The 25,091-nt window shown below is 46.4% G+C and overlaps 1 protein-coding gene across 8 annotated transcripts in view; it reads left to right on the top strand.

Annotated features, from left to right (window-relative positions):
* The window catches only part of STAU2 (staufen double-stranded RNA binding protein 2), a 193,462-nt gene that overhangs the window by 93,733 nt on the left and 74,638 nt on the right, over positions 1–25,091 (top strand). For 7 of the 8 annotated variants that reach the window (XM_064154640.1, XM_064154639.1, XM_064154641.1 and 4 more), the window contains exons 12-13: positions 447–754; positions 22,424–22,537. In XM_064154640.1, the coding sequence (XP_064010710.1) occupies positions 447–754; positions 22,424–22,537 (422 nt within the window). The remainder of the gene's footprint in view (positions 1–446; positions 755–22,423; positions 22,538–25,091) is intronic. The other variant, XM_064154644.1, reaches the window with a different exon arrangement.

Raw genomic sequence — 25,091 nt, 5'->3', positions numbered from 1 at the left:
GGGTGAATCCCCTCCTTTGACCTGCTGGCCACATTGCTGGGGATGCAGCCCAGGACACTTATGCTTCAGTGCTTCATTGTCTATGCAAGCCAGCAAACTTCAGGCTTAATTCTGCACGTTTCCTTGCAAAGAAATACCACCAAAACTAGTATTTGGAAGTAGCAGCTCTTCCTCTTGGTGTGTGGATCTCCAAACCATGCTTGTTTGTGTATTTTATGCTAACCACAGTTTTAAGGTCCAGGGTAGTACCTTAGAAGCAGTGAGAGAAGGGGAAGAAGAGGTTCACTTCATAGCTGCTTGGGTTTAAAGTCATTTACAGTTCATGTGAGAAGAAGATGCTGCTTCTAAGCGTCTTGTTTTCCACAGCAAAACTAGATGAATGGGAAGTGTCTGCCTCTCCAACCTGTCCCAGACTCATGAGCCTGATCTTTGTTCTTCTTTTTTAGCACCAAAGGGAATACTCCATCTCTCTCCTGATGTTTATCAAGAGATGGAAGCAAGCCGCAACAAATCAGCCCCTGGTACCACCGTAAGCTATTTGTCATCCAAAGAGATGAGCCAGACTTCCAGCTCCTTCTTCAGCATATCTCCTACAACAAACAGCACAGCCACCATTGCCAGGGAACTTCTCATGAACGGAACGTCCCCAACTGCTGAAGCCATAGGTCTAAAAGGAATGTCTCCTGCTGCCCCTTGTTCTGCAGTGCAGCCTTCAAAACAGCTGGAGTATTTGGCAAGGATTCAAGGCTTTCAGGTATGGGAGGGGGAAAATGAAGCCCTTCAGCCAGAATCATAGCATTGCCATCAAGGTGTCACTCTTGCCCTCTTGAACGTGGGCATGCATGTAACTTATCTTGTAAAATTAGCTGGTGTCTAAGGCAGTTTCTGGGTCCAGGAGATACAACCCTGCACCAATATACATGTCCCTCCTTTTTTTTTTGGTTCCTTCCTTTCGTTCACCCTGCTGCAGCCCATCTTTGTCTCCTTTGTGTGTTGTCCTTAACTAATTTTCTCTCTTAAATTATGCTTTTTACTGCATTTCTTGGAGAGTCTTTACCTCTTGGCATTACAAGCTTTACGTGCTGCTCTGGCATTGCTTTCTCTCTTTGACTCTGATCCAGAAGGTACTGATGCACCACCTTAACTTTATGCTTATCCTCTGGACCAGGTCGTTGAAGCCCGACCCTGCACTCCTTAGCTGTAACTTGTAGAACAGCATTTTGGGCTCAGAAGGTGCAGCCTAGGAGCAGACTTGGTGTCAGAGCGATGCAGAATGTTTTTGACATCCCAGTCAATATAGAGAATGTATGCTGGGTCAGTGCATAGGTCCTTCAGCACTGTCAGCCTGTACCCAGCAATGGCCAACACCCTGCATTTCATGGGGCAGAGGCAGCCTCTGTACTACATCCAGTCCTTTTACAGACTGGAAGGTGGGAAAAGGAAGCTTCTTCCCCATCACCATCACATGTAAATTAACACACCTGTATGGGCAGGAGCTCATTGGACTGTGTTGCACCATCAGGGGACAGGCCCAGCTATGTAGAAACTCTTCTTCTGTCACAGGTTTTTGGATTGTTTGGTTTTCTTTTCTTCTTTTTCTTTCCTTTTCAGAGTTGTGAGTGTATTTAATTTGGAAAGCCAATTCTGTCTGTTCTAGCTTACGTCGTTTGATCATGTAACCAGATTCTGGAAATGAGAGGTTTCTGGTGGTGTTTTTGCATGCCTGATAACGATTTTTTCTCACCCAAGCCCTTGTAATTTTAAAAGTATGCAGTTGTTGGAAGTGATTTTTAAGAAGGCTGCTGGAATTTGAGCAAGTAGTGTGGGATGTTGTGTCGGCATGAGCAGGCCAGTCACGTGCGTCAGATATCACCTGTTGTGGATTTGACCTGATGCTGTTTCTGTCTGAAATGTACATTCATCTTTTCTTTTGCTCTTCACTTTTAAAATGTCAACTTTGATTCATTAGTTTGAATGTCTCTTAGTGCAAGAAAAGGTAAAAGCCTGAGCCTCGCCATAGTAAGGTTAAGCTGCTACTAGGAACTCGGTTTTCCTGAGTTCCATTTGTTACCTGCCTGCGGGAGGAGCAGATGAATTCTGACACAAGGAAATTCAATCTGTGAAGTGTTCCCTGCTTGCTTTCACATCTTGTCAGGTTGCTTCTGTCTACTAGTAACACTTGGATTTTCATTGAACCAATGCACACTTCATGTAACTGTTGGGATCCCTACTTGCCTGCAGTGTGTGGTTGCTGTAAAATGAACAGTTGTGTTTGTCCTGGGCTAGTTTATTTCTTCATGCTTTGATTCTAGATGCTCATACAGAAATTAGTTTGGAGAGGTCTTACCTTGAGCCAAAAATTATCATCTCTCTAATTCACTAGACAGACTATAAGTTTTCAATTGGTCCTAACTAAACCCAGACTATAAGTTTTCAATTAGTCCTAACTAAACCCAGACTATAAGTTTTCACTTGGCCCTAACTAAACCCAGACTATAAATTTTCACTTGCCCCTAACTAAACCCAGACTATAAGTTTTCACTTGGCCCTAACTAAACACAGACTATAAGTTTTCACTTGGTCCTAACTAAACCCAGACTGTAACTTTTCTCTTGGTCCTAACTAAACCCAGACTATAAATTTTCACTTGGCCCTAACTAAACCCAGACTGAAAGTTTTCACTTGCCCCTAACTAAACCCAGACTATAAGTTTTCACTTGCCCCTAACTAAACCCAGACTATAAGTTTTCACTTGGTCCTAACTAAACCCAGACTGTAAGTTTTCACTTGCCCCTAACTAAACCCAGACTATAAGGTTTTACTTGGCCCTAACTAAACCCAGACTATAAATTTTCACTTGCCCCTAACTAAACCCAGACTATAAGTTTTCTCTTGGTCCTAACTAAACCCAGACTATAAATTTTCACTTGCCCCTAACTAAACCCAGACTATAAGTTTTCACTTGCCCCTAACTAAACCCAGACTATAAATTTTCACTTGCCCCTAACTAAACCCAGACTATAAGTTTTCTCTTGGTCCTAACTAAACCCAGACTATAAGTTTTCTCTTGGTCCTAACTAAACCCAGACTATAAGTTTTCACTTGCCCCTAACTAAACCCAGACTATAAGTTTTCTCTTGGTCCTAACTAAACCCAGACTATAAGTTTTCTCTTGCCCCTAACTAAACCCAGACTATAAGTTTTCACTTGCCCCTAACTAAACCCAGACTATAAGTTTTCTCTTGCCCCTAACTAAACCCAGACTATAAGTTTTCACTTGCCCCTAACTAAACCCAGACTATAAGTTTTCACTTGCCCCTAACTAAACCCAGACTATAAGGTTTTACTTGGCCCTAACTAAACCCAGACTATAAATTTTCACTTGCCCCTAACTAAACCCAGACTGAAAGTTTTCACTTGCCCCTAACTAAACCCAGACTATAAATTTTCACTTGCCCCTAACTAAACCCAGACTGAAAGTTTTCACTTGCCCCTAACTAAACCCAGACTGTAAGTTTTCACTTGGCCCTAACTAAACCCAGACTGTAAATTTTCACTTGGTCCTAACTAAACCCAGACTGTAAATTTTCACTTGGTCCTAACTAAACCCAGACTGTAAGTTTTCACTTGCCCCTAACTAAACCCAGACTATAAGTTTTCTCTTGGTCCTAACTAAACCCAGACTATAAGTTTTCACTTGCCCCTAACTAAACCCAGACTGTAAATTTTCACTTGCCCCTAACTAAACCCAGACTATAAGTTTTCACTTGCCCCTAACTAAACCCAGACTGTAAATTTTCACTTGCCCCTAACTAAACCCAGACTATAAGTTTTCACTTGCCCCTAACTAAACCCAGACTATAAGTTTTCTCTTGGTCCTAACTAAACCCAGACTATAAGTTTTCACTTGCCCCTAACTAAACCCAGACTATAAGTTTTCTCTTGGTCCTAACTAAACCCAGACTATAAGTTTTTGCTTGCCCCTAACTAAACCCAGACTATAAGGTTTTACTTGGCCCTAACTAAACCCAGACTATAAGTTTTCACTTGCCCCTAACTAAACCCAGACTATAAGTTTTCACTTGCCCCTAACTAAACCCAGACTATAAGGTTTTACTTGGCCCTAACTAAACCCAGACTATAAATTTTCACTTGCCCCTAACTAAACCCAGACTATAAGTTTTTGCTTGCCCCTAACTAAACCCAGAGTGTCTGCCAAAGCAGCTTGCCCATTAGACCCAGGTTCTGTGCGTGTCTCTGGTGGGTTTCCATCCCTTGGCAGGCTTTTGAACACCTCTCTTCAGCCAGCCTGGCGTCAACATCACACTGCAGCTTGCCGGGCAGCTGAGCCCAGGTGGAGCAGCAAAACAGCTCGGTGGCCTGGCAGGTGCATGTCACAGGTCTCCTCACCATTTCAGCCTAGCAAGCTCTTTGTGTTCAAGAGTTTAAAAGCTGATTTCTTTGCAGGTTAACTTTCTCAGGCCTATTAGCAAAAGAGTGCATTTGCAAACAGCCAGCTTGTTCCGTGTTTCCTGAATGACCCAAAATGACCTGAAATTGTTAGCATGTATTTGTATCCTGGTCTGGATGGTCACCATCCTGCTGTCTTTTTTTTTTTCCCATTGGAGAGCTCATTCATTCTGTTCTGTTACCATGTATTTTTGGATTTTTAAAAGAAAGAAAGAAAGAAACAAACAAATAATCAATAAATACTCATCTGATGTTTCATTTGTAAATGTAAACCAACCCAAATGTTATTTGCTTATTTGAATGGGGTGGGGTGGGGTTTTTTTGGGGGGGGTTGGGAGGGGGGAGGGGAGTGTTAACTTCTTTAAGCTGCAGGGGGGCCACGTCTTTAAAATGTGCTTATTTCATTTACACTCTTCTAAACTGTTTATGATCTCAGCCACATTCTGTGGTAAGGTTAAGAGGTACTGGGATCAGTATGTGGAATCATAGAATCATAGAATCAACCAGGTTGGAAGAGACCTCCAAGATCATCCAGTCCAACCTAGCACCCAGCCCTAACCAATCAACCAGACCATGGCACTAAGTGCCTCATCCAGTCTTTTCTTGAAGACCCCCAGGGACGGTGCCTCCACCACCTCCCTGGGCAGCCCATTCCAATGGGAAATCACTCTCTCTGTGAAGAACTTCTTCTTAATATCCAGCCTATACCTACCCTGGCACAACTTGAGACTGTGTCCCCTTGTTCTATTGCTGGTTACCTGGCAGAAGAGGCCACCCCCCACCTGGCTACAATGCCCGTATTTCATTTACACTCTTCTAAACTGTTTATGATCTCAGACACGTTCTGTGGTAAGGTTAAGAGTTACTGGGATCAGTATGTGGAGAAGTACTGAAGAAGTGCTTGGATGCTACTACTGAGATGTGCATTTCTCACTGCTAGGATATGCATTTGAGGAGGACTGCAGGGAAGTGCAGCCCTCAGTCGGTTTCAAGGAAAGACCTGAAGTTCTAGTCTGATCTGTATGGAACTGCAAGTTTATTGGAGCAGGTCAGATTTTTAAAAGCCCCCAATTCCCACATTCCAGATTGACACAGGCATTCTGGATGCCAGCACTGAGTCATTTAAAGCTGCAGAATCATCTTTGGGGGTTTCATCAACACCTGTGTGCAGGTTTGGTACCTGCCTTCCACTTCACCGTCAATAAGTATGCAGATGACACCAAGTTGGGAGCATGTGTTGATCTGTTAGAGGGTAGGAGGGCTCTGCAGAGGGACCTGGACAGGCTGGACAGATGGGAGAGGGTAGGAGGGCTCTGCAGAGGGACCTGGACAGGCTGGGCAGATGGGAGAGGGTAGGAGGGCTCTGCAGAGGGACCTGGACAGGCTGGACAGATGGGCACAGTCCAGTGCCATGAGTTGATAGCCGACTGAACATGAGCCAGCAGTATGCCCAGGTGGCCAAGAAGGCCAATGGCATCCTGGCATGGATCAGGAAGTGTGGCCAGTAGGCCCAGGGAAGTCCTTTCTCCCTGTACTCAATGCTGGTTAGGCCACACCTTGAGTGCTGTGCCCAGTTCTGAGCCCCTCCATTCAGAAATGTGTTGAAATGCTTAAACGTGTCCAGAGAAGGGCACCAAGGTGAGGGGCCTGGAGCACAGCCCTCTCAGGGGAGGCTGAGGGAGCTGGGGGTGTGCAGCCTGCAGAAGAGGAGGCTCAGGGCAGAGCTCATTGCTGTCTACAACTACCTGAAGGGAGGTTTTAGCCAGGTGGGGTTAGTCTCTTCTGCCAGGCAAGCAGCAACAGAACAAGGGGACACAGACTCAAGTTGTGCCAGGGGAGGTCTAGGCTGGATGTTAGGAGGAAGTTGTTGGCAGAGAGAGTGATTGGCATTGGAATGGGCTGCCCAGGGAGGTGGTGGAGTTGCTGTCCCTGGAGGTGTTGAAGCAAAGCCTGGCTGAGGCACTTAGTGCCATGGTCTGGTTGATTGGCTAGGGCTGGGTGCTAGGTTGGACTGGCTGAGCTGGGAGTTCTCTTCCAACCTAAACCATTCCATGACTGCAAATAGTAGTGCAATTGTTCAAAGCCAGTAGTGTGCAGGCAGACCTAGAGGGAGCTGTGTTCAGCTCCTTCGCCTCCCTGTTAACCCTCAGCAGGGCAGTGGGAACCGAGGGCTGACTTTGCAATAGAAATGTCAGGGTGAAAGCCCTTGCAGGAGCTGGGGAGTGACCGTGCAGCTGTGTGCCACCAATGCCTGCTTCTGCAAAACAAGCTGTGGGGTTGGGCTTTTGGTTCCTGGCCGGGTGTGTGGGATGGTGCTGCACTGAAAGCACTGACATCTGGCCTTTTGCAGATGGGTGAGCCCTCCCTGTGTGCTGTTCTGTAGCCACTAGGACCATCACCTCAGCGCTGTGTCTTGCCCAGGAGGACTGTAAACACCTTTGCAACTGGTTGTCGAAGTCATTATCTCTGTTTCTGCTGCTTCTGGCTGCTTTGTTGGTTTTCTTTCTTTTCCTGATGTGAAGTTTACACTTTTCACCAATTGCCAAACTGTTACCTGATGTTTAAATTGCTGTAGAGTCCTGTTGTGAGTTAAGCCTGGGGGGCAGCTTAAGCCCCACAAGGCTGATTGCTCACTCCCCCAACAGTGGGATGAAGGAAAGAAGTGGAAAGACGTGAGCAAGAAGGCTGCTGGATTGAGATAAAGACAAAAGCTGTGTGTGCAAGCAACGCAGAGGAAGGGACTCATCCAGTGCTCCCCACGGGCAGGCTTTACATCTAACAGTTGCTTGGCAATGCCTTAGCACAGGGTGTCTCTCTTCTTCTTCTTGCCCCAGCTTTTGTTGCTGACCAGGATGCCACAGGTGTGGGATATCCCTTTGGCCAGTTCATAGAATCAGCCAGGTTGGAAGAGACCTCCAAGCTCATCCAGTCCAACCTAGCACCCAGCCCAAGCCAGTCAACTGGACCATAGCACTAAGTGCCTCATCCAGGCTTCTCTTGAATTGTTGGGATCAGCTGTCTCAGCTATGTCCTGTCCCAACTTGCCCATTCCCAGCCTGCTCACTGGTGGGGCAACGAGAGAAGCAAGAAGAGGCCTTGGTGCTGGGCAAGAGCTGCTTGGCAGCAGCTAAAACACATGGGTGTTACCAACACTGTTTGGGTCACTCATCCAGAATTCAGCACTGTACAAGCTGCTATGAAGAGAATTAGCTCCATCCCAGGAAGAAAACAGTGTTACCTCCACACCTTAATCCACTGCTTGTGTGTCTTGCTCAGGTCTCACACTACCCTCATTAACACCCCACCCTTGCCATGCTCTTGGCATATCATTGCCTTAGGCTCTGGGCCACCCCTTTGCCAAGACCTCAGAATGGCCACTGAGTCCTTTTGGTCCATGTTTACTCCTTGTTATGGTGGCTTCTCAGAGCTGGAGTGTTGCATGTGTTATTGGGCACCAAAGTCAGCTCAGCTTGGGCCACTGCTGCACTTTCACAGCTGCTTATGAGGCTTGTCCTCTGCTGGTTCCGACGGTACCTGCTGTAGTAGTGCCTGTAACATGCAGCTCAGCTGCTGAGTTACAGCTTAAGAGTGTACCTGTGACAGTCTTCTCTGCCTGGCCCTTTGGACTGGGCCATCATCGACTGCAGCAAACTCTCCCCTTGCCCCTTCTCCAGTGGGGCCTTATCCAGCAGCCCCTCAGGGTGGCTGTGCTCCAGTGTGGGCTCGTTCACAGGTCAGCATCCTTTAGGGGTGTACCTGCTCCAGTATGACCTTACCCCAGTCCCCTCAGAGGAGCACATGCTCCTGCAGGGACTGCCCCACAGCCACACAGCCTTCTGGACGTGCCCACTCTGGCATGCAGCTCTCTGCAGCCACATAGCCTGGACTGTGGTACCAGCCTGCCCAGGACAGCAGCAGAGCAGCAGCAATGCCCTGGCCATCTGCCAGCCCGTTGCTGTTATCAGTACGTTCCCAGGCAGATAAGGAAGAAGAGGAAGCAGCAGGAGCAAAGCGCAGCTGCTAACAAGCGCTAGACTCTTATCTGCAGTGAGGCCAGCAAGCCCCGCAGCAAGCATGGGAGCCTGCCAAGTGGTAGCTGAACTGCTGCACGTTTGGTCTGGCACTGATCAAACCTGCTGCTGTCTCAGACCCCCCCTGCCCCAGACTGGGTGCCAGAAGGGACTGCTGCATGTTAACCCTGGGGAGCAGCTCAGCCTGGTGCAGTCCCTCCCCTTCCATGGAATGGCAGACAGAAGCAGAGGGGTACAAGTGTGAAAACCCAAGGGCTGAGATAACAGCAGCTTAATAGGCAAAACAAAGCAAAAGCAGGAATTCTATTACTGCTGCCCATCAGCAAGGAATTGCTCAGCAAGATTGTGTCAGCTGCTTGAAGGGGGCTGGAGGGGGACTTCTGACAGTAGAGTGACTGGACAAGGAGCTTTAGACTGGAAGAAGCTGGATTTGGATGAGACATGAGAAAGAAATTCTTCCCTGTGAGGGTGGTGAGGCACTGGAACAGATTGTCTAGAGATGCTGTGGAGGCTCCAAGCCTCAAAGTGTTGAAAGCCTGACTGGATGGAGCCTTTATCCACCTGGAGTAGTAGGAGGTGTCCCTGCCTGTAGCAGGGGGTTGGAAGTGGATGACCTTTAAGGTCCTTTCCAACCTGAACCATTCTGAGATTCTGTTTCCCAAAAGCAGGGCTCCAGCACACAAAGTTGTTACCTAGAAGACAAGCACTGTTGTTTCCAAAACTACTCCTTTCCCTCGTTGCTGAGAGTGGTATCATATGGCCTAGGAACATCCCTTTGGTCATTTGGGATCAGCTGTGCCAGCTGTGTCCCAGCTTGCTTTCCACCCCCAGCCTGCACACTGCTGGGGCAGTATGAGAGACAGAAAAGACCTTGGTGCTGTGTGAGCACTGCTCAGCCATAGCTGTGAAAAACATCAGCCCAATCCCAGTGAAAAAGCAGTACAGCTTTATGCACTTGGCTGGAATCTTTCCAGCTGTGTGCCACTGGGCAGAAGCAGCAGATAGAAGAGTTCCTTTTTTTTCACATGACCTCTGAAGAAAACTGACACCCTTTTATCAGGTTCCCCCCCCCCCCCCCCCCACCATTTATTGAAGACAACTGCTGTTTTGGTTGCATTAACAGAGGAAGAAGTTTCCTCCAAGGAAAGGCAGCAGAGCAGTCAGGGTTTTATTAGCAGTTTTAGAAGCATGTCTGGCATCTCTGGTTTGCACAACACCAGGCTACCTGTCAGTCGAGAGCCTTTGTCTCTTAGAAGCTTGCAGATGCCCTGCTGCACTGAACATCAATTTCACATCGACTGGCTGTTAGGTAAGAAAGGGCTTCAGCATCTCCAAACCCTAATTTATGCATGATTAGCCCACAGTGAGAAAACGTGTTTGCTTTGTGAAACAAAGGGAGAGCTAAAGCAGCACCAGCTGGTCACAAGGGTTGTCCTTCCTGGGGAAATCAAAGCACCTGGACTTCATTGCATTTTGGTTTGTAGGAGGCTTTTCATTGACTGTCTGCTGAGGGAAGATACCACAGTCTGACGGCAGTGACCCAGGGTGGAACTGAAGAAGTGGATTTTGTAAGTCTCTATTCATCTGAGAAATGTTTCTGTGGACTGAGAGGTCCATCTTAGCCTATTTTTGACCTTGAAGCAACATAGTAGTAGTCCAGGGTGGAACTGAAAAGTGGATTTTGTTAGTTTCTATTCATTTGAGTAATGTTTCTGTGGACTGAGGACTGAGAGGTCCATCTTAGCCTATTTTTGACCTTGAAGTAACATAGTGGTAGTCCAGGGTGGAACTGAAGAAGAGGATTTTGTTAGTTTCTATTCATTTGAGTAATGTTTCTGTGGACTGAGAGGTCCATGTTGCTCTATTTTTGACCTTGAAGTAACATAGTGGTAGTCCAGGGTGGAACTGAAGAAGTGGATTTTGTTAGTTTCTATTCATTTGAGTAATGTTTCTGTGGACTGAGAGGTCCATGTTGCTCTATTTTTGACCTTGAAGTAACATAGTGGTAGTCCAGGGTGGAACTGAAGAAGAGGATTTTGTTAGTTTCTATTCATTTGAGTAATGTTTCTGTGGACTGAGGACTGAGAGGTCCATCTTAGCCTATTTTTGACCTTGAAGTAACATAGTGGTAGTCCAGGGTGGAACTGAAGAAGTGGATTTTGTTAGTTTCCCTTCATCTGAGCAATGATTCTGTGGACTGAGAGGTCCATGTTGCTCTGTTTTTGACCTTGAAGTAACATAGTGGTAGTGATTCTGCAAAGGAATCATTACAGGAACCACTCTTCTATCAGTATCCATAAGGAAAGGTATCAAGTTTTAGAAACCAATTCACAGAGCATAGTGCAGGATGGAGTATTTGGTGCAGGAGGGATGTTTCTGAGTTAATTCAGTACCTCAAGTACTGGGTTCAGTTTTGGGACCCTCACAAATAGGGCACTGAGGTGCTGGAGCAGGTCCAGAGAAGGGAAATGAAGTTGCAAAGGGTCTGGTGAGGAGTTGCTGGGGGAACTTGGAGAGGAGGCTGGAGAAAAGGACACTGAGGGGAGGCCTTGTTGCTCTCTACAGCTACCTGAAAGGAGCTTGGAGTGAGGTGCTGGTTGGTCTTCTCCCTGTTAAGAAGAGAGAGGAAGTGGCCTTAGGTGGTACCAGGGCAGGTTTAGATTGGACATTGGAAGAAACTTCTTCCCCTTTGAAGGGTTCTTAACCACTGGAACAGGCTCCCCAGGCAGGTGGCTGAATCCCCATTCCTGGAGGTGTTTCAGAGAGGCAGAGATGTGCTGAGGGACATGGTTTAGCACCAGCCTTGCTAAGGCTTAGGGAATGGTTGCACTGAAAGGCGTTTTCCAACCAAAACGATTCTGTGGATTCAAGAGTATGCAGAATTAGCAAGGCTGGCAAAGCTGGCCTCAAGGGGCAGAGGGTTTTGTGACACAAGAATCATAGAATCAACCAGGTTGGAAGAGACCTCCAAGATCATCCAGTCCAACCTAGCACCCAGCCCTAACCAATCAACTAGACCATGGCACTAAGTGCCCCATCCAGTCTTTTCTTGAAGACCCCCAGGGACGGTGCCTCCACCACCTCCCTGGGCAGCCCATTCCAATGGGAAATCACTCTCTCTGTGAAGAACTTCTTCCTAATATCTAGCCTATACCTACCCTGGCACAACTTGGTCTCCAACAACCTGTGTTCTGGCTTGACATCTGTCTAAACTGGCTTCCCTCCAGGTTTGCCATCATTGCCTGTCTCCCTCTTGCAAGGGGGAAAGCCTTTTATTTCAGTGCTGCTGAAGTTTTGCTCTTGCCTCCAGAAACTGCCAGGGCCTCCTTTTTTTGGTTTCAGTTTCTAAAGGGAAGGGAGGTGAACAGAGAACAGCTGGCTAATGGCATTGCATGGGTCCCCAGGTGTGGTGTGGATGTCACCTTCCGAACAATGTGGCTTTTCTCCTTGGCATCTTGCAAATGACCGCTGAAATCCTCCCACATATTCCTGTACATAACTTGGTCCCTGGGAGGGAGGGAGGGAGGGAGGAAAAAAAAAGGGAATTCTATTTCCATGACCACTTGTAGGATTTCGAGGGCTTGTGTGTGAGAAAGTTTGAAAGCTGTCAGGGTCTCTCAAAACACTGCAGCCAGCTCTAAAGGCACCGGCACCGGTACCCTGCCAAAATACTCCCGAGTAAATCCTAATGTGGCTTGATAACTGAGCTGCAGACCGTGGCTTGGAACACCACCAACACTTTGAAAGGCTGGAAGTTTCAGCTGGCAGAAATGTGTAGGTGAGATGCTGAATTCACAGGAGCCTGGGGTTTAGCTTTAATTATCGTGAGGGGACTCGGCTCTCAAGCAAAAACCCTTCAAAGGAGGAGCAGCAAGAAAGGTGAGGAAGGAGAGAAGAGGCATGGTATAGCTTACTCTTCTCATTGTGACTTGAAGCTGAGGCTTTCAAAGCCTCCTTCAGTCTCATTCAGAATGGGGAGCAGAATAAAGCAGGATAATATCAGAACTGAAATCACAGAGGTTGGAAGGGAGTTCCAGAGATCATCTAGCCCAACCTCCCTGCCAAAGCAGGATCACTTAGGGGTAGTTTGCACAGGAACACATCCAGGCAGGTTTTGAAAGTCTCCAGAGAAGGAGACTCCACAACCTCTCTGGGCAGCCTGCTCCAGGGCTCTGTCACCCTCACTGTAAAGGAGTTTCTCCTTGTGATTGTGTCTCGTTTTAATTCAAGAATAACTCTTATGGAGGAGCAGAAGGTAAGCAGCAAGCACCTGGTGGTACTGGTTCTCCTAGATGCTGCTGCAGCAGCAGTGGTGTTAGCTCGTTTTCTCCTCATCAGAACCAAACGTCACACCCAGAGGGAGGGCAGAGCTGAGTCTCCATTGCCCATGACCACTCTTTCCAGATCTGCATCCCTGGGAAGGATCCATGAATTCAGAGGATACCTGAACAGCATGAACAAAAGGACTCAGAGGGTTCTTCCCTTCAGATGACAGATTCGTTTGGCATTCAGCAGGTATTTTACCTGCTCTCTTTGGGAACTGTAGCAGCTCCCTTTTTTCACTCTTATTTGTACTTCACATCTCTTTCTGGACGCCAAGTGCCTGCCTTCAGTCAGGAATGTGAAATACTGCCCCAGTAACTGTGATAATGCCTTTAGTCTGCTCGTTGTTGCTTATTTATGGGGCAGTAGCGGTTTGTTTCTTAGCCTAAACCCTAGGACTGCGTTTTAATGAAGATTTAAGGCTCCATTGCAGCTGCTATTCAAACTTCTGTGAGAGGGGAACATGTTGGAATGGCCAAAGATTTACTGCTGAGCTGTCAGTCTTTAGGCCACCGAGAGCCTTCCCCCTTCCATGCGGTAGCTGGGGTGGAAGCATTGCCCACTGCTGTGCGGCAGACACAGCGATTAATGAACCCGAGGCACACTCATCAAACCTGTGTTCTCTTGACACCATGATTGTGTTATATATCACAGCCCAATGTACAGGCCTTTATCTTCCCTTAATGATCTAGCAAGGGGGGCTTTGTCAAATGTGGGTGTTTTTCATGCACTCCTTAGATATGTTCCACGGGGGGTGACCATTAGAAACATCTGAGGGGCATGCAGTGAGCCAGCTCCCTGCTGAGATGAGTAAAATACTATATTTAGTAATTGCACTACATCAAGGAGCTCCAGCATTGCAGGAAACAGTTTAACACTTCTTTCCCCACTCTCCCCCCCAATTTTTAGTCTTTTAAAATCTATTTATTATATGCCTTATATATATTTTTTTTTTTTTCATCTGGGACAACATTTTCCCCCCTTATGTCAGTCTTGGTTTTTTTGTGTCTCTGACCCAACTTTTCCTGGAAAATCTTTGCTCACATAACAAAGTTTTCCTACCATTCCACCCCTCCCCCTTTTTTTGGGGGGGGGATACTTTGTTTTGGATTGTTTGTTTTTGGAATTGCAAAGTGATATTTGGAATTTCTCCCCTGCTACTCCATGTACAAGGAACTGGATGATCCTTGTGGTCCCCTCCAACCCTGACTGATTCTGTGCTTCTGTGCCTCTATGCTTCTGTGCCTCTATGCTTCTGTGCCTCTATGCTTCTGTGCCTCTATGCTTCTGTGCCTCTATGCTTCTGTGCCTCTATGCTTCTGTGCCTCTATGCTTCTGTGCCTCTATGCTTCTGTGCCTCTATGCTTCTGTGCCTCTATGCTTCTATGTCTGAAGAGAGCAGTCTATTATTTGGTTTGGAAAGCTGCATGGATAACACGAGGATTCACTTGCACTTCGAAGTACAAGAACACTGCACTGTAAAAGCTCCCCCAAAATTGGCTTTGAGCAAATGGTGGAAATGAGCAAATAGAGTTGATTTATTTCTGCACCAGGGGTGTTTATTCACCAATATGCATGAGGCAGAGTCTGAGCTCAAACAGGCACTGTTGGTTCATTTATTTTTTTTACAGTAGATGAAAAGGAATAGATACAGGAAAAGAATACAGATACAGGAAAAGAAAAGCCCAAGGTGGAAAAGACAAACATGTCACCAGGAAGAAAAATGTTTCAGGAGGCTCTTGTTCAAGTCAAAATTCCTATTTTAATGCCTGGGTTCAGAGCCTATTTGCTTGCTGCTGGAAATCCAGAGCAACCTGTGTGAAAACTTGGAAGTTATTCTGTAAATTCAGAACTCCATTGGATGCTTTCCCCTTCAGAGACAGATTTAATACCATCCTTTGTTCTAACAAAATAGTCCAGGCTTGTCAATCCAGAAGATTTGTGCCCTGCTGAATATAATGGCGTTTTATTACCTAGTTTATTTCTGTCTAGCAGGCTGAGACTCCTGCTGATGCTTCGGCCTGAGTACCTTTAGCTTTGGAAACATGAACTCCAGTGTCACAGATGACTTCTTGCTTTTGCTAATTCATAGTAGTTTTAAAAGGTATTATATGTTTGAGAAAGAAAGTGTTTGGCCAGGCAGAAGTTGGGTTTCAAACTGTGAACATCTAAGCAGCAGCGTGTGAAAATAGTAGCCTCTGGTTTTGCTCCTCTCAGTCTCTTAGTAATGCACAACAGTAGTTTCTAACAGTAGTATCTGTCGTGGATCCTTCTTCAGCCTGGAGAAGAGGCTTCAAGGAGACCTTGGAGTGGTCTTTTAGTATCTGAAGGGGGCCTACAAGAAGGCTGAGGAGGAACTACTTAACAAGGTCTTGTAATGATGGGACGAGGGGTAATGGGTTTAAACTGGCAGAGAGGAGATTTAAACTAGATGTTAGGAAGAAGTTCTTTCCAGTGAGAGTGGTGAAACACTGGCACAGGTTGCCCAGGGAGGTGGGTCAGGCATTGCAACAGGCTGCCCAGAGAGGTGGAGGGGTCCCCATCCCTAGAGGTGTTTGAGAAACCTGTGGACATGGCACTTGGGAACGTGGCTTAATGGTGTTGGGTTGACACTTGACTTGATGATCTTACAGGTCTTTTGCAACCAAAATGATTCCATGATTCTTTGAGGTGTTCAAGGCAAGATGGGATGAGGCCTTGAGTGACCTGTTCTAGTGGGAGGTGTCCCTGCCTCTGGCAGGGTGTTGGAGCTGGATGATCTTTCCAACCTAAACCATTCTGTGATTCTATGAATTGTATCATAGAGTGGCCTGAGTTGGAAGGGACTTTAAAGGTCATCTAGTTCTAACCTTCCTGCCGTGGGTTCCCACCTCCCAGGTCAGGATGAGGCTTTGAACCCAGGTTGCTCAAAGCCTCATCCAGCCTGGTTTTAAACACTTCCAGGGATGAGGCATCCACAGCTTCTCTGGGCAACACGTTCCAGTGCCTCACCACCCTCACAGCAAAGAACCTCTTCCTAATGTCCAACCTAAATCTGCCTTGCTTTACTTTAAAGCCATTGCCCCTCATCCTCTTACTACAGCAGCTTATAAAAAGTCCCTCCCCAACTCTTATGTAGCACCCATTCAGGTACTGTAAGGCTGCTACCAGGCCTGCCCCAAGCCTTCTCTTTCACAGTCTGAGCAGCCTCAACTCCTCCAGCCTGTCCTTGTAGAAGAGTATACTATAGGAAACCTTAACTACTGTGTAGTAGTATAAGAGGTCTCACCCTGTCTGCCTTTGTTTGTGCAAAAGGATGGATATTCATAGAATCAACCAGGTTGGAAGAGATCATCCAGTCCAACCTAGCACCCAGCCCTAGCCAGTCAACCAGACCATGGCACAAGTGCCCACTGAAGGCCAGCAGACTACCTTGTGCTCAAAGTCAGGACCCTGTATTTACAGAGTGATTTATGCAAATCAACTGTGGCTGTTATCTGGGAGTGCACATTGGAATATTTTACTGCCAGATAAATCCTGCACTGGTTTTGCCATTTCTATCAGAACCACTTGCACCTTAAGGGGAGCATTAGAATAAAGCTAGAGTTGAGAGACAGCTTTGTGTAAATACAGAGATCAGAAATTTCCTGCTTTTGGAGAAGCATTGTGCTAGAAGTAACCTTTAATCTAATTTCTTCTGTGGTTTTAGACAATTTAATTTGATTTTCCCTTTATAAAGTAACATACAAGGTGGAGAATTTTGGCTATGCCATTCACATTCAGTTGGGACATTGTAAACATTCATCTTGTATCTTCTTTTATGTGATGCTATAAATGTCCAGCAAAACATTTGCATCTCTTCAGTAATTTGAAGCATTAAAAACAAGAGGCAGATCTCAGCATTGCTCTCAAATGGCTTTAGACCTCTGCATACATTTCCATATACATACACCAGTTAGTAGTATAGATAGATACTCGCAGCTACTCCTGCGTGCAGCTTCTTCCTGACTGCAGCAATCTGGGAGGGGATATAGAGTTGCAGCTTGTGTGCCCATGGAAGATGAAAGCCTCCATGGATGAGGAAATCCATGGCATGTGCTCGTGGAAAAAATGCCTGCTGGAATGTATTTGGTGATGTTGCTGCCCGGGATGCAGGGCGTGTTTGACACGCGGAGCTTTCGTGCCCTGCCCACACAGCACATGGAGCGTTTGGCATTCCTGAGCTGGTTGTGGAGGGTTTATCTCAGGTACTCCGCAGATGGAGTTACCCAGGAGAGGAGCTGGCAGTGCTGCTCTCTGCTTTTTCCAATAAATGAGCAGGCTGATGGAGTTACTGCCAAGATCTTCTCCTTGTGGCACTGCTTTGTGCTGTGTGGCCATACTTCAGGGGAGAGTTATCTGTAAGGCGCTCGCTCTGAGGCTGGAGTCTTGCATCTTACTCAGAACTTTGCACAAGCCTTGCTAGAGACATCTGTATGCTGGCTCTAATTAGACCCTAATGCTCTTCTAGAGAATCTCCATTTCTATGTTATCCAGATAAAACATTCTCAGTTTTAATGCATAAAATGTCATTGCTCTTTGATCCTTCAAATGCACGGAGCTGACTGCAAAAAAAAACCCCAAACAAACCAAAACCAACCAAACAAGAACATCCCATCCCCCCCAAAAAAAACCCAAAACAAGACAAAAGCCATCCTGAAAATTAGGTCCTGAATACAAATAATAATTCTTTTCATAACTCTTTGACTCGTTGATTTTTGTTCCCATAATACATGGGTGCCATGGTCTGGCCTTGAGCTCTGTGGTAAAGGGTTGGACTTCACAGTATCACAGTATCATCAGGGTTGGAAGAGACCTCACAGATCATCAAGTCCAACCCTTTACCACAGAGCTCAAGGCCAGACCATGGCACCAAGTGCCACGTCCAATCCTGCCTTGAACAGCCCCAGGGACGGCGACTCCACCACCTCCCTGGACAGCCCATTCCAGTGTCCAATGACTCTCTCAGGGAAGAACTTTCTCCTCACCTCCAGCCTAAATCTCCCCTGGCACAGCCTGAGGCTGTGTCCTCTCGTTCTGGTGCTGGCCACCTGAGAGAAGAGAGCAACCTCATCCTTGCCACAACCACCCCTCAGGTACTTGATGATCTATGAGGTCTCTTCCAACCTTGGTGATACTGTGAAAAGAATAAGGGCCACTTGTGGCTAGACCAGAGACCTTAGTGAAGGATCCCAGCAGTCCCAGCATGGCCATTCACTCCTGCCAGTGCTGAGTCAACTTGGATCAGCCATTTAATGTCTGCCCACAAAGCATCCTTACCTACAGAGGTAAGCTGTATTTAAGCACTCTTGACTCTTAAGCACAGAAGAGCATTATCACCATGGGTCTCACTAATGGCCACATAGCCACCTTAGGGCTCTTGGACAGCTTTCAGTTACCACTCTTTGGTTGAATCAAGTATTGGCTGTGCTTTCATGTTCCCTTGCTTTATGGAATGAGGGAGTCTGAAACCAGTTTTCTAGACGTGCAAGTTTGTCCCATACTTAGTCTTAATAGCACAGACAAACTGAAATGTTACTGCTGGCCAGAAACCTTGAAGCAGCTGCTGCTGTTGCAGCTCTTGGATGACTCTTTGACTACTGCCATTTCTTTCTGAGTGCCTGGTTTGGACATTCTGCTCAAACAGGCAAATAGCCACTCTTGTTTGGCAATTAAAAACGACCCCAAACATTGTCTCATAGATCACGTTTGAAAAGGCAATGAACGAAACAGAGAGTTTGAGAATGTAGCAGCTGAGCTGATAACAGAAGAGATTCTGCTCTAGGTGATCCAGCTTTGGCAGGGGGAGTGGACTGGAGGATCCTTCGAGATCCCTTCCAATCCCTGACATTCTGTGATTCTCTGACTACTGGAAAGTGGCACATAGACATGCCAGGTGGAGAGGGCATCTGAATGTCTCTGCTGACTGTGCCTATCTGTGAACTAACCTTGCTTATGAGGACAGGGTGAGGGAGCTGGGTGTTGTTGGCTTGGAGAGGAGTGGGACTGGGAGGTGGCCTCGTTCCTGTTTGTGAAGTGAAGGGCAGTGTCAGGAGGATGGAGCCAGGCTCTGCTCAGTGGTGCCCTATGATAGGCCAAGGGGCAATGGGTGCAAGCTGGAGCAAAGGACCACGAGGGAAAAACCTCTTCCCTGTGATGGTGACAAAACACTGAAACAGGCTGCCCAGAGAGGTTGTGGAGTCTCCTTCTCTGGAGACATTCAAACCCTGCCTCGACGCGTTCCTGTGTGCTCTGCTCTAAGCGATCCTGCTCTGGCAGGGGGGTTGGACTGGATGACCTTTCAAGGTCATCAACCCCTGATGTTCTGTGATTCTGTGATTTGAGGAAGGGACACATTTCTATTCTGTCCCCCATTCAACGTCCATTTATTTGGTTTTATTTTACTCTTCCCTTCTTTAACGTAGGAGGTGTTTGTTATGGTTCAACTGAAGAGCTTCTTCAGGTCAAGAGCTAATTAGGAGACTGTTGCCTAAGAAAGGGCTAAGTAGTGCTTTGATACATCCAGACAAGGCCAAAAGTGCATCACAACATTCCTTTGGGAAAGTTAAGCCTAGAAAGAGAGCAGGATTCTGGATGTATTGAGGTGTCAATGTGGGGCACCAAAGGGTATGTGGATCAAATCTGTGGTTGCAGATAATAGTGACCTGTAATACCAACCAGAATTTTCCCTCTGGATATCTCCTGCTCTTTCAGCTGCTAAGCCTTGCTTTGTTCCAATGGACATTAATGGCCTCTTCTCCCAGGCAACCTGCAATAGAACAAGGGGACACAGTCCCAAGTTGTGCTGGGAAAGGTATAGAATCATAGAATCAACCATGTTGGAAGAGACCTCCAAGATCATCCAGTCCAACCTAGCACCCAGCCCTAGCCAATCAACCAGACCATGGCACTAAGTGCCTCATTCAGTCTTTTCTTGAAGACCTCCAGGGACGGTGCCTCCACCACCTCCCTGGGCAGCCCATTCCAATGCCAATCACTCTCTCTGCCAGCAACTTCCTCCTAACATCCAGCCTAGACCTCGCCTGGCACAACTTGAGACTGTGTTCCCTTGTTCTATTGCTGGTTACCTGGCAGAAGAGACCAACCCCACCTGGCTACAATGTCCCTTCAGGTAGTTGTAGACAGCAATGAGCTCTGCCCTGAGCCTCCTCTTCTCCAGGCTGCACACCCCCAGCTCCCTCAGCCTCTCCTCATAGGATTTGTGCTCCAGGCCCCTCACCAACTTTGTTGCCCTTCTCTGGACACCTTCCAGCACCTCAGCATCTTTCTTGAATTGAGGGGCCCAGAACTGGACACAGCACTCAAGGTGTGGCCTGACCAGTGCTGAGTACAGGGGAAGAATAACCTCCCTTGTCCTACTGGCCACACTGCTCCTGATGCAGGCTGGATGTTAGGAGGAAGTTCTTCTCAGAGAGAGTGATTTGCTGCCCAGGGAGGTGGTGAAGGCACCATCCCTGGAGGTCTTCAAGAGAAGACTGGATGAGGCATTCAGTGCCATGGTCTAGTTGACTGGCTAGGACTGGGTAATAGGTTGGAGTGGATGATCTTGGAGGTCTCTTCCAACCTGGTTGATTCTATGATTAACTATATTCCTATGATTCTCCTTAAAAATAAGCCTCCAAACATTCTATGCAGTTCAGAAGGTGCCTCTTTTTCATTCCTCCCTGTGCTCTAGGACGTGTACTTTCCAGTGTCACCAGGTTTTGCCCCCTTTGCTTTGCCCTGTTTGCAGGACCACCTCATCTTCTTGCCCCGTTTCTCCACGTCGTGTTCTCACAACACATACTACATACTAGTTGCTAGCTTGCAACCAGATCCTACAGTTGTGGAAGCTTGCTAAGTCCTTATCATAACAGTAGTTTCTGACATTTAAAGGGCTTCAGTTTATGTTTGCAAGCCAGATTTCATACCTCCATACCTCTCCCGATTAATCAAAGTTCAACCATTGTATATGTGAAGAGGCCTCTTGTGGTTTCTAAGTAAGGAGTATGGCTTTTCTGGCAGAGAGCCATGAGCAATTTAGGAGGCATATATTGCTGGGGCTGAGAGGAAGAGAGACAGGGATAATCCAGAAAGCTTCCAGAAGGGCTGAGGGAAACCAATATTTCTATACACAGGGCGAGAAGTTCGCTTTCTGTGTCTTGCTTCTGGCCGCTGCAAAACTACTTCTATGTGTTGTCAGTATCACAGTATCATCAGGGTTGGAAGAGACCTCACAGATCATTAAGTCCAACCCTTTACCACAGAGCTCAAGGCCAGACCATGGCACCAAGTGCCATGTCCAACCTTGCCTTGAACAGCCCCAGGGACAGCGACTCCACTACCTCCCCAGGCAGCCCATTCCAGTGTCCAATGACTCTCTCAGGGAAGAACTTTCTCCTCACCTCCAGCCTAAATTTCCCCTGGCACAGCCTGGGGCTGCTTGGTTTTCTTTTCACTCAGCCAGTTTTGCCCTGGCTTTGCTTCAGCTGCAGTACTCCCAGTTTGCACCTGTGGCAGAGAAGAGTTGGGCACAGGAGCGTGCATGGGGCACAGTTAAGTGCCATGAGCATCACTAGATCGGTTCCACAGCTATAGGTCTAGTATGGTTCCCAGCTGTCTTCAGAAATAAGAAAGAGTAGCCTCATAGCCTAAATGTCAAGATGAAGCTTTAGCACAGAACTTGTGCCTGAGAGCTGTAAACAGATAGCTAACATAAAAGGTCTGTCTCCAGCAGAGCTGATCTCTCTGACAGGGGTCGCATAGCCCATGTAAATTACCACCATAAACTGAATTCCCCCTCTCCTGCAGAACAAAGTGCTTGATCTGCCTGTCTGGAAGCCAGGGAACTGTGATATTTCCATAATTCAGTGTGAGTGGCAAGCTGGTTTTGACAGTGAAACACTGGCAGCATTTAACTTAACTTTGTCTCAGTGTACTAAAATCCATCCTTTCTTCAGGAGGTTTAAGAACTTCATGAAGGGAACCTGAAGACATGGGGAGTGATTCAGGTGGAAGCACAACCTTCCTCTGTTTCGTGCAAGATTCAGGTTCAGCATGCACATCTTGACATCAGTAGGGAATGAGTTACTCTTAGGAGAGTAGACATTCCAAGAAGAGTATTAATTCTCCTCTGCTTTATCTCTCATTTTGATTTAATGACAAACTTCAAATTCAAGTACACAGCATTAGCCCTGTCAAAACAGTCAGTGGATTTGAGTAGCTGTGGAATTACAATGGAACAAGGTAAACTGTTACCACCAGGTATTTGGAATTACAGTGATTTACATGGATGCTTTATAACATCTAGGCTGGGAAGCAGAGCTGAAACTAGATCCTTAGAATTATACAACCACAGCAAACTGAAGAATTCAGCACTTCAAACACTCTCCAACAGACATAGCCCAGAACATTCATCCCCAGTTTAGTGTGTGACTGCCCAGGCTATACTGCACACTCCTTGTTTGATAGCCAAGATGAATTCAATGTAAATGTTTGGAATTCTTCTTTACAAACTTGTTGGCAAGGGGCAGAATTTTAGAGCTGGTGTTTAGCAGATTACGTATGTTATTCTGTTATAGGTACACTACAGTGATAGACAAAATGGCACAGAGTGTATGACCTGTTTGACACTGTCTCCTGTGCAGATGACTTTCCAAGGTATCGGAAGCTCCATTGAAGCCAGCCATGACCAGGTATAATACCTTCACCCTGCACTCCTATTGGGTTTATTCATACCTAGTGTGGCCAGAATGTCAGCAGGAGTACATTTAGCCTTTCCACACACCTTGTGCTTTTCGTCTGGCGTGTTCTTGTCACTGAGATTTGCCAATCTTGCCATAGAAAAGTCCTGATTAGCTCCAAAGAGTGACCTGAAAAGCAGATAAGACTACATTGCCTTTGATTTAGTTTGGAGACATGCTAGGAAAGGCTGAAAAGCTTGCTTTGGGTTTAAAGTGAGATGTCAGCTTCCTGATTTATGTATGTATCAGGTCTTGTCTGCCTTGTTTTTGCTGGAAGGTTAAGGGTAGCTGGAAAAGCAGAGATGATGCCTCCATCTCTAGCCATCATCTATCACAAGAAACTGGCATTTGAGAGGGGAAAAAGGGATTTTTAACCAGGCTGTGTAAAAGTTTGGCTGTTCTTAAAATGTTTAATTCAAGCTCCTGGAAAAAAAAAAAAAGCCAGGAGGGAAAAAAACAAGTCTCAGTGTTAAAAGTCTCAATTTTAATCACTCAGCACCCTGCTACTTCAGATTGGAACTGAAGGGAACTTTCAGTCCAGCTTCCTTATCCTCTAACACTCTCATGTATAAGGGCAGGACAAGACTTGGATACTCTGAAAGTTTTAAAAGCAAAAAGGAAACAAACAGAAGAAAACTTCAAACCAAACCTTGCACCTTTCAGTTCTTCAGTAGACTGGGAAAAGTACCTTTTTTATTTGCCTTTGCAGACCATCCTTAAATTGTCCTTTGTACACTCACTGTAAGGAAAAAGGAAAAGTCACCTTAAGAATGATCAGATTTAGTTACTTTTGAGGAACAGTTTCAGACACTCTGAGCCATTTGTTTTTAGTGGTATTACTATTTAATGGCAAGATTCTAAGTTAGTCATTAGAATAAGCTAAGCCCATGACTTATTTACATGGTAATATGAGGATGCTTCCTGTCCTTAAGCATTTGGTGTTTCACAGCAATGCAGAACTGGGGTAAGTCAGACCAGGCTTTGCCATTCAACTCTCATTTCATCCAGCAACTTGTTTATGCTGCTCTGCAGTCTCTCTGTTTTGCTTGCAGTAGAGATCTCCTTTTAAAAATTAGTTATAACTCAAATGCAATATTTAGACATTTCAGTGAATTTAAGGTGGTCCCTGTCAATTTGGTAACAACTACATTCTGGGCTAGCAGCCAGCTTGGCCTTTGTCTTAGCATTTATTTAGGCTAGAGTGTGATATGTAAACAGAAAAAAGACTTTGCAAGCAAAAAGCACATTTAAGCCATCTGAACAATTATATCTTTAAGACATCTAAGTGAAAAAGTGTTATTGAACCTGCAAAGTCAAGCACCTAGAAACCAGGAAATTGCTGATTATGTGCAGCATTAGTCTGGTCCCAAGTGTAGCCATTCAGTGCTGCAAACAGGACATGCTTCTGGAAGGGAAAAAAACCCCAAACGCTTAAAATGATGTAGATAAAGACTGGATCATAGCCTGTGTGCAAGTAGGTCACATTAACTTTACTTGGGCCCTTATGAAGCTAGAATTTCCTAATCTTTCTTCCATTTGAAGATCTAAACCTCTTCTTGGTTGGCTTTAGTGATTTTTTCCACAAGGCTCTTGAGAAGGAAAATGTTTTGGCATTGCATGAGGGGCTGCTTGAGGCCACATCACTTGTGCAAAGGCTTCACCTGAGCTGAGAGCTCGGGAAAAGATCATCTAAAAGCCAAGTGGGGCACGAAGTGGAGCCACACACTGGGCAAAACTTACAGATTTCTCCTGCCTAATCATCAAAGGAATTCCATTTTCTGAGGAAGAGGAATACTGTTGACTGATACTGGTGGTGGCAGGACTGGATGGAGGCATGATTTGAAGATGCGTATGTGAAACGTATCACCTGAATAGCATCAATCATTAGCAAGCAAGCAGAAAGCACAACAAGTGTTTGGCAGGCACTGTAATTAATTAACCAATGACAAAATTAGAGCTTTTAACAGACTAACTAAAGCAAACAATCCCCTTTTCTTTCTTGTTCCCCTGTGATTGGTATGATTTCACATGGTTTCCTACTAATTAGAAGTCATAGAAGCCATGGAATCAATCAGATTGGAAGAGACCTCCAAGACCATCCAGTCCAACCTAGCACCCAGCCCTAGCCAGTCAACCAGACCATGGCACTAAGTGCCTCAGCCAGGCTTTGCTTGAACACCTCCAGGGATGGTGACTCCACCACCTCCCTGGGCAGCCCATTCCAATGCCAATCACTCTCTCTGCCAGGAACTTCCTCCTCACATCCAGCCTAGACCTCCCCTGGCACAACTTGAGTCTGTGTCCCCTTCTTCTGTTGCTGGTTGCCTGGGAGAAGAGACCAACCCCCACCTGGCTACAGCCTCCCATCAGGAGGTTGTAGACAGCAGTGAGGTCTGCCCTGAGCCTCCTCTTCTGCAGGCTGCACACCCCCAGTTCCCTCAGCCTCTCCTCATAGGGTTTGTCTTCCAGGCCTTTCACCAGCCTTGTTGCCCTTCTCTGGACACCT

This window comes from Pogoniulus pusillus, chromosome 14 (genome assembly GCF_015220805.1).
Source record: "Pogoniulus pusillus isolate bPogPus1 chromosome 14, bPogPus1.pri, whole genome shotgun sequence".
In the NCBI taxonomy this organism is placed as follows: Eukaryota; Metazoa; Chordata; class Aves; order Piciformes; family Lybiidae; genus Pogoniulus; species Pogoniulus pusillus.
This window is presented reverse-complemented; position numbering and strand designations above follow the sequence as displayed.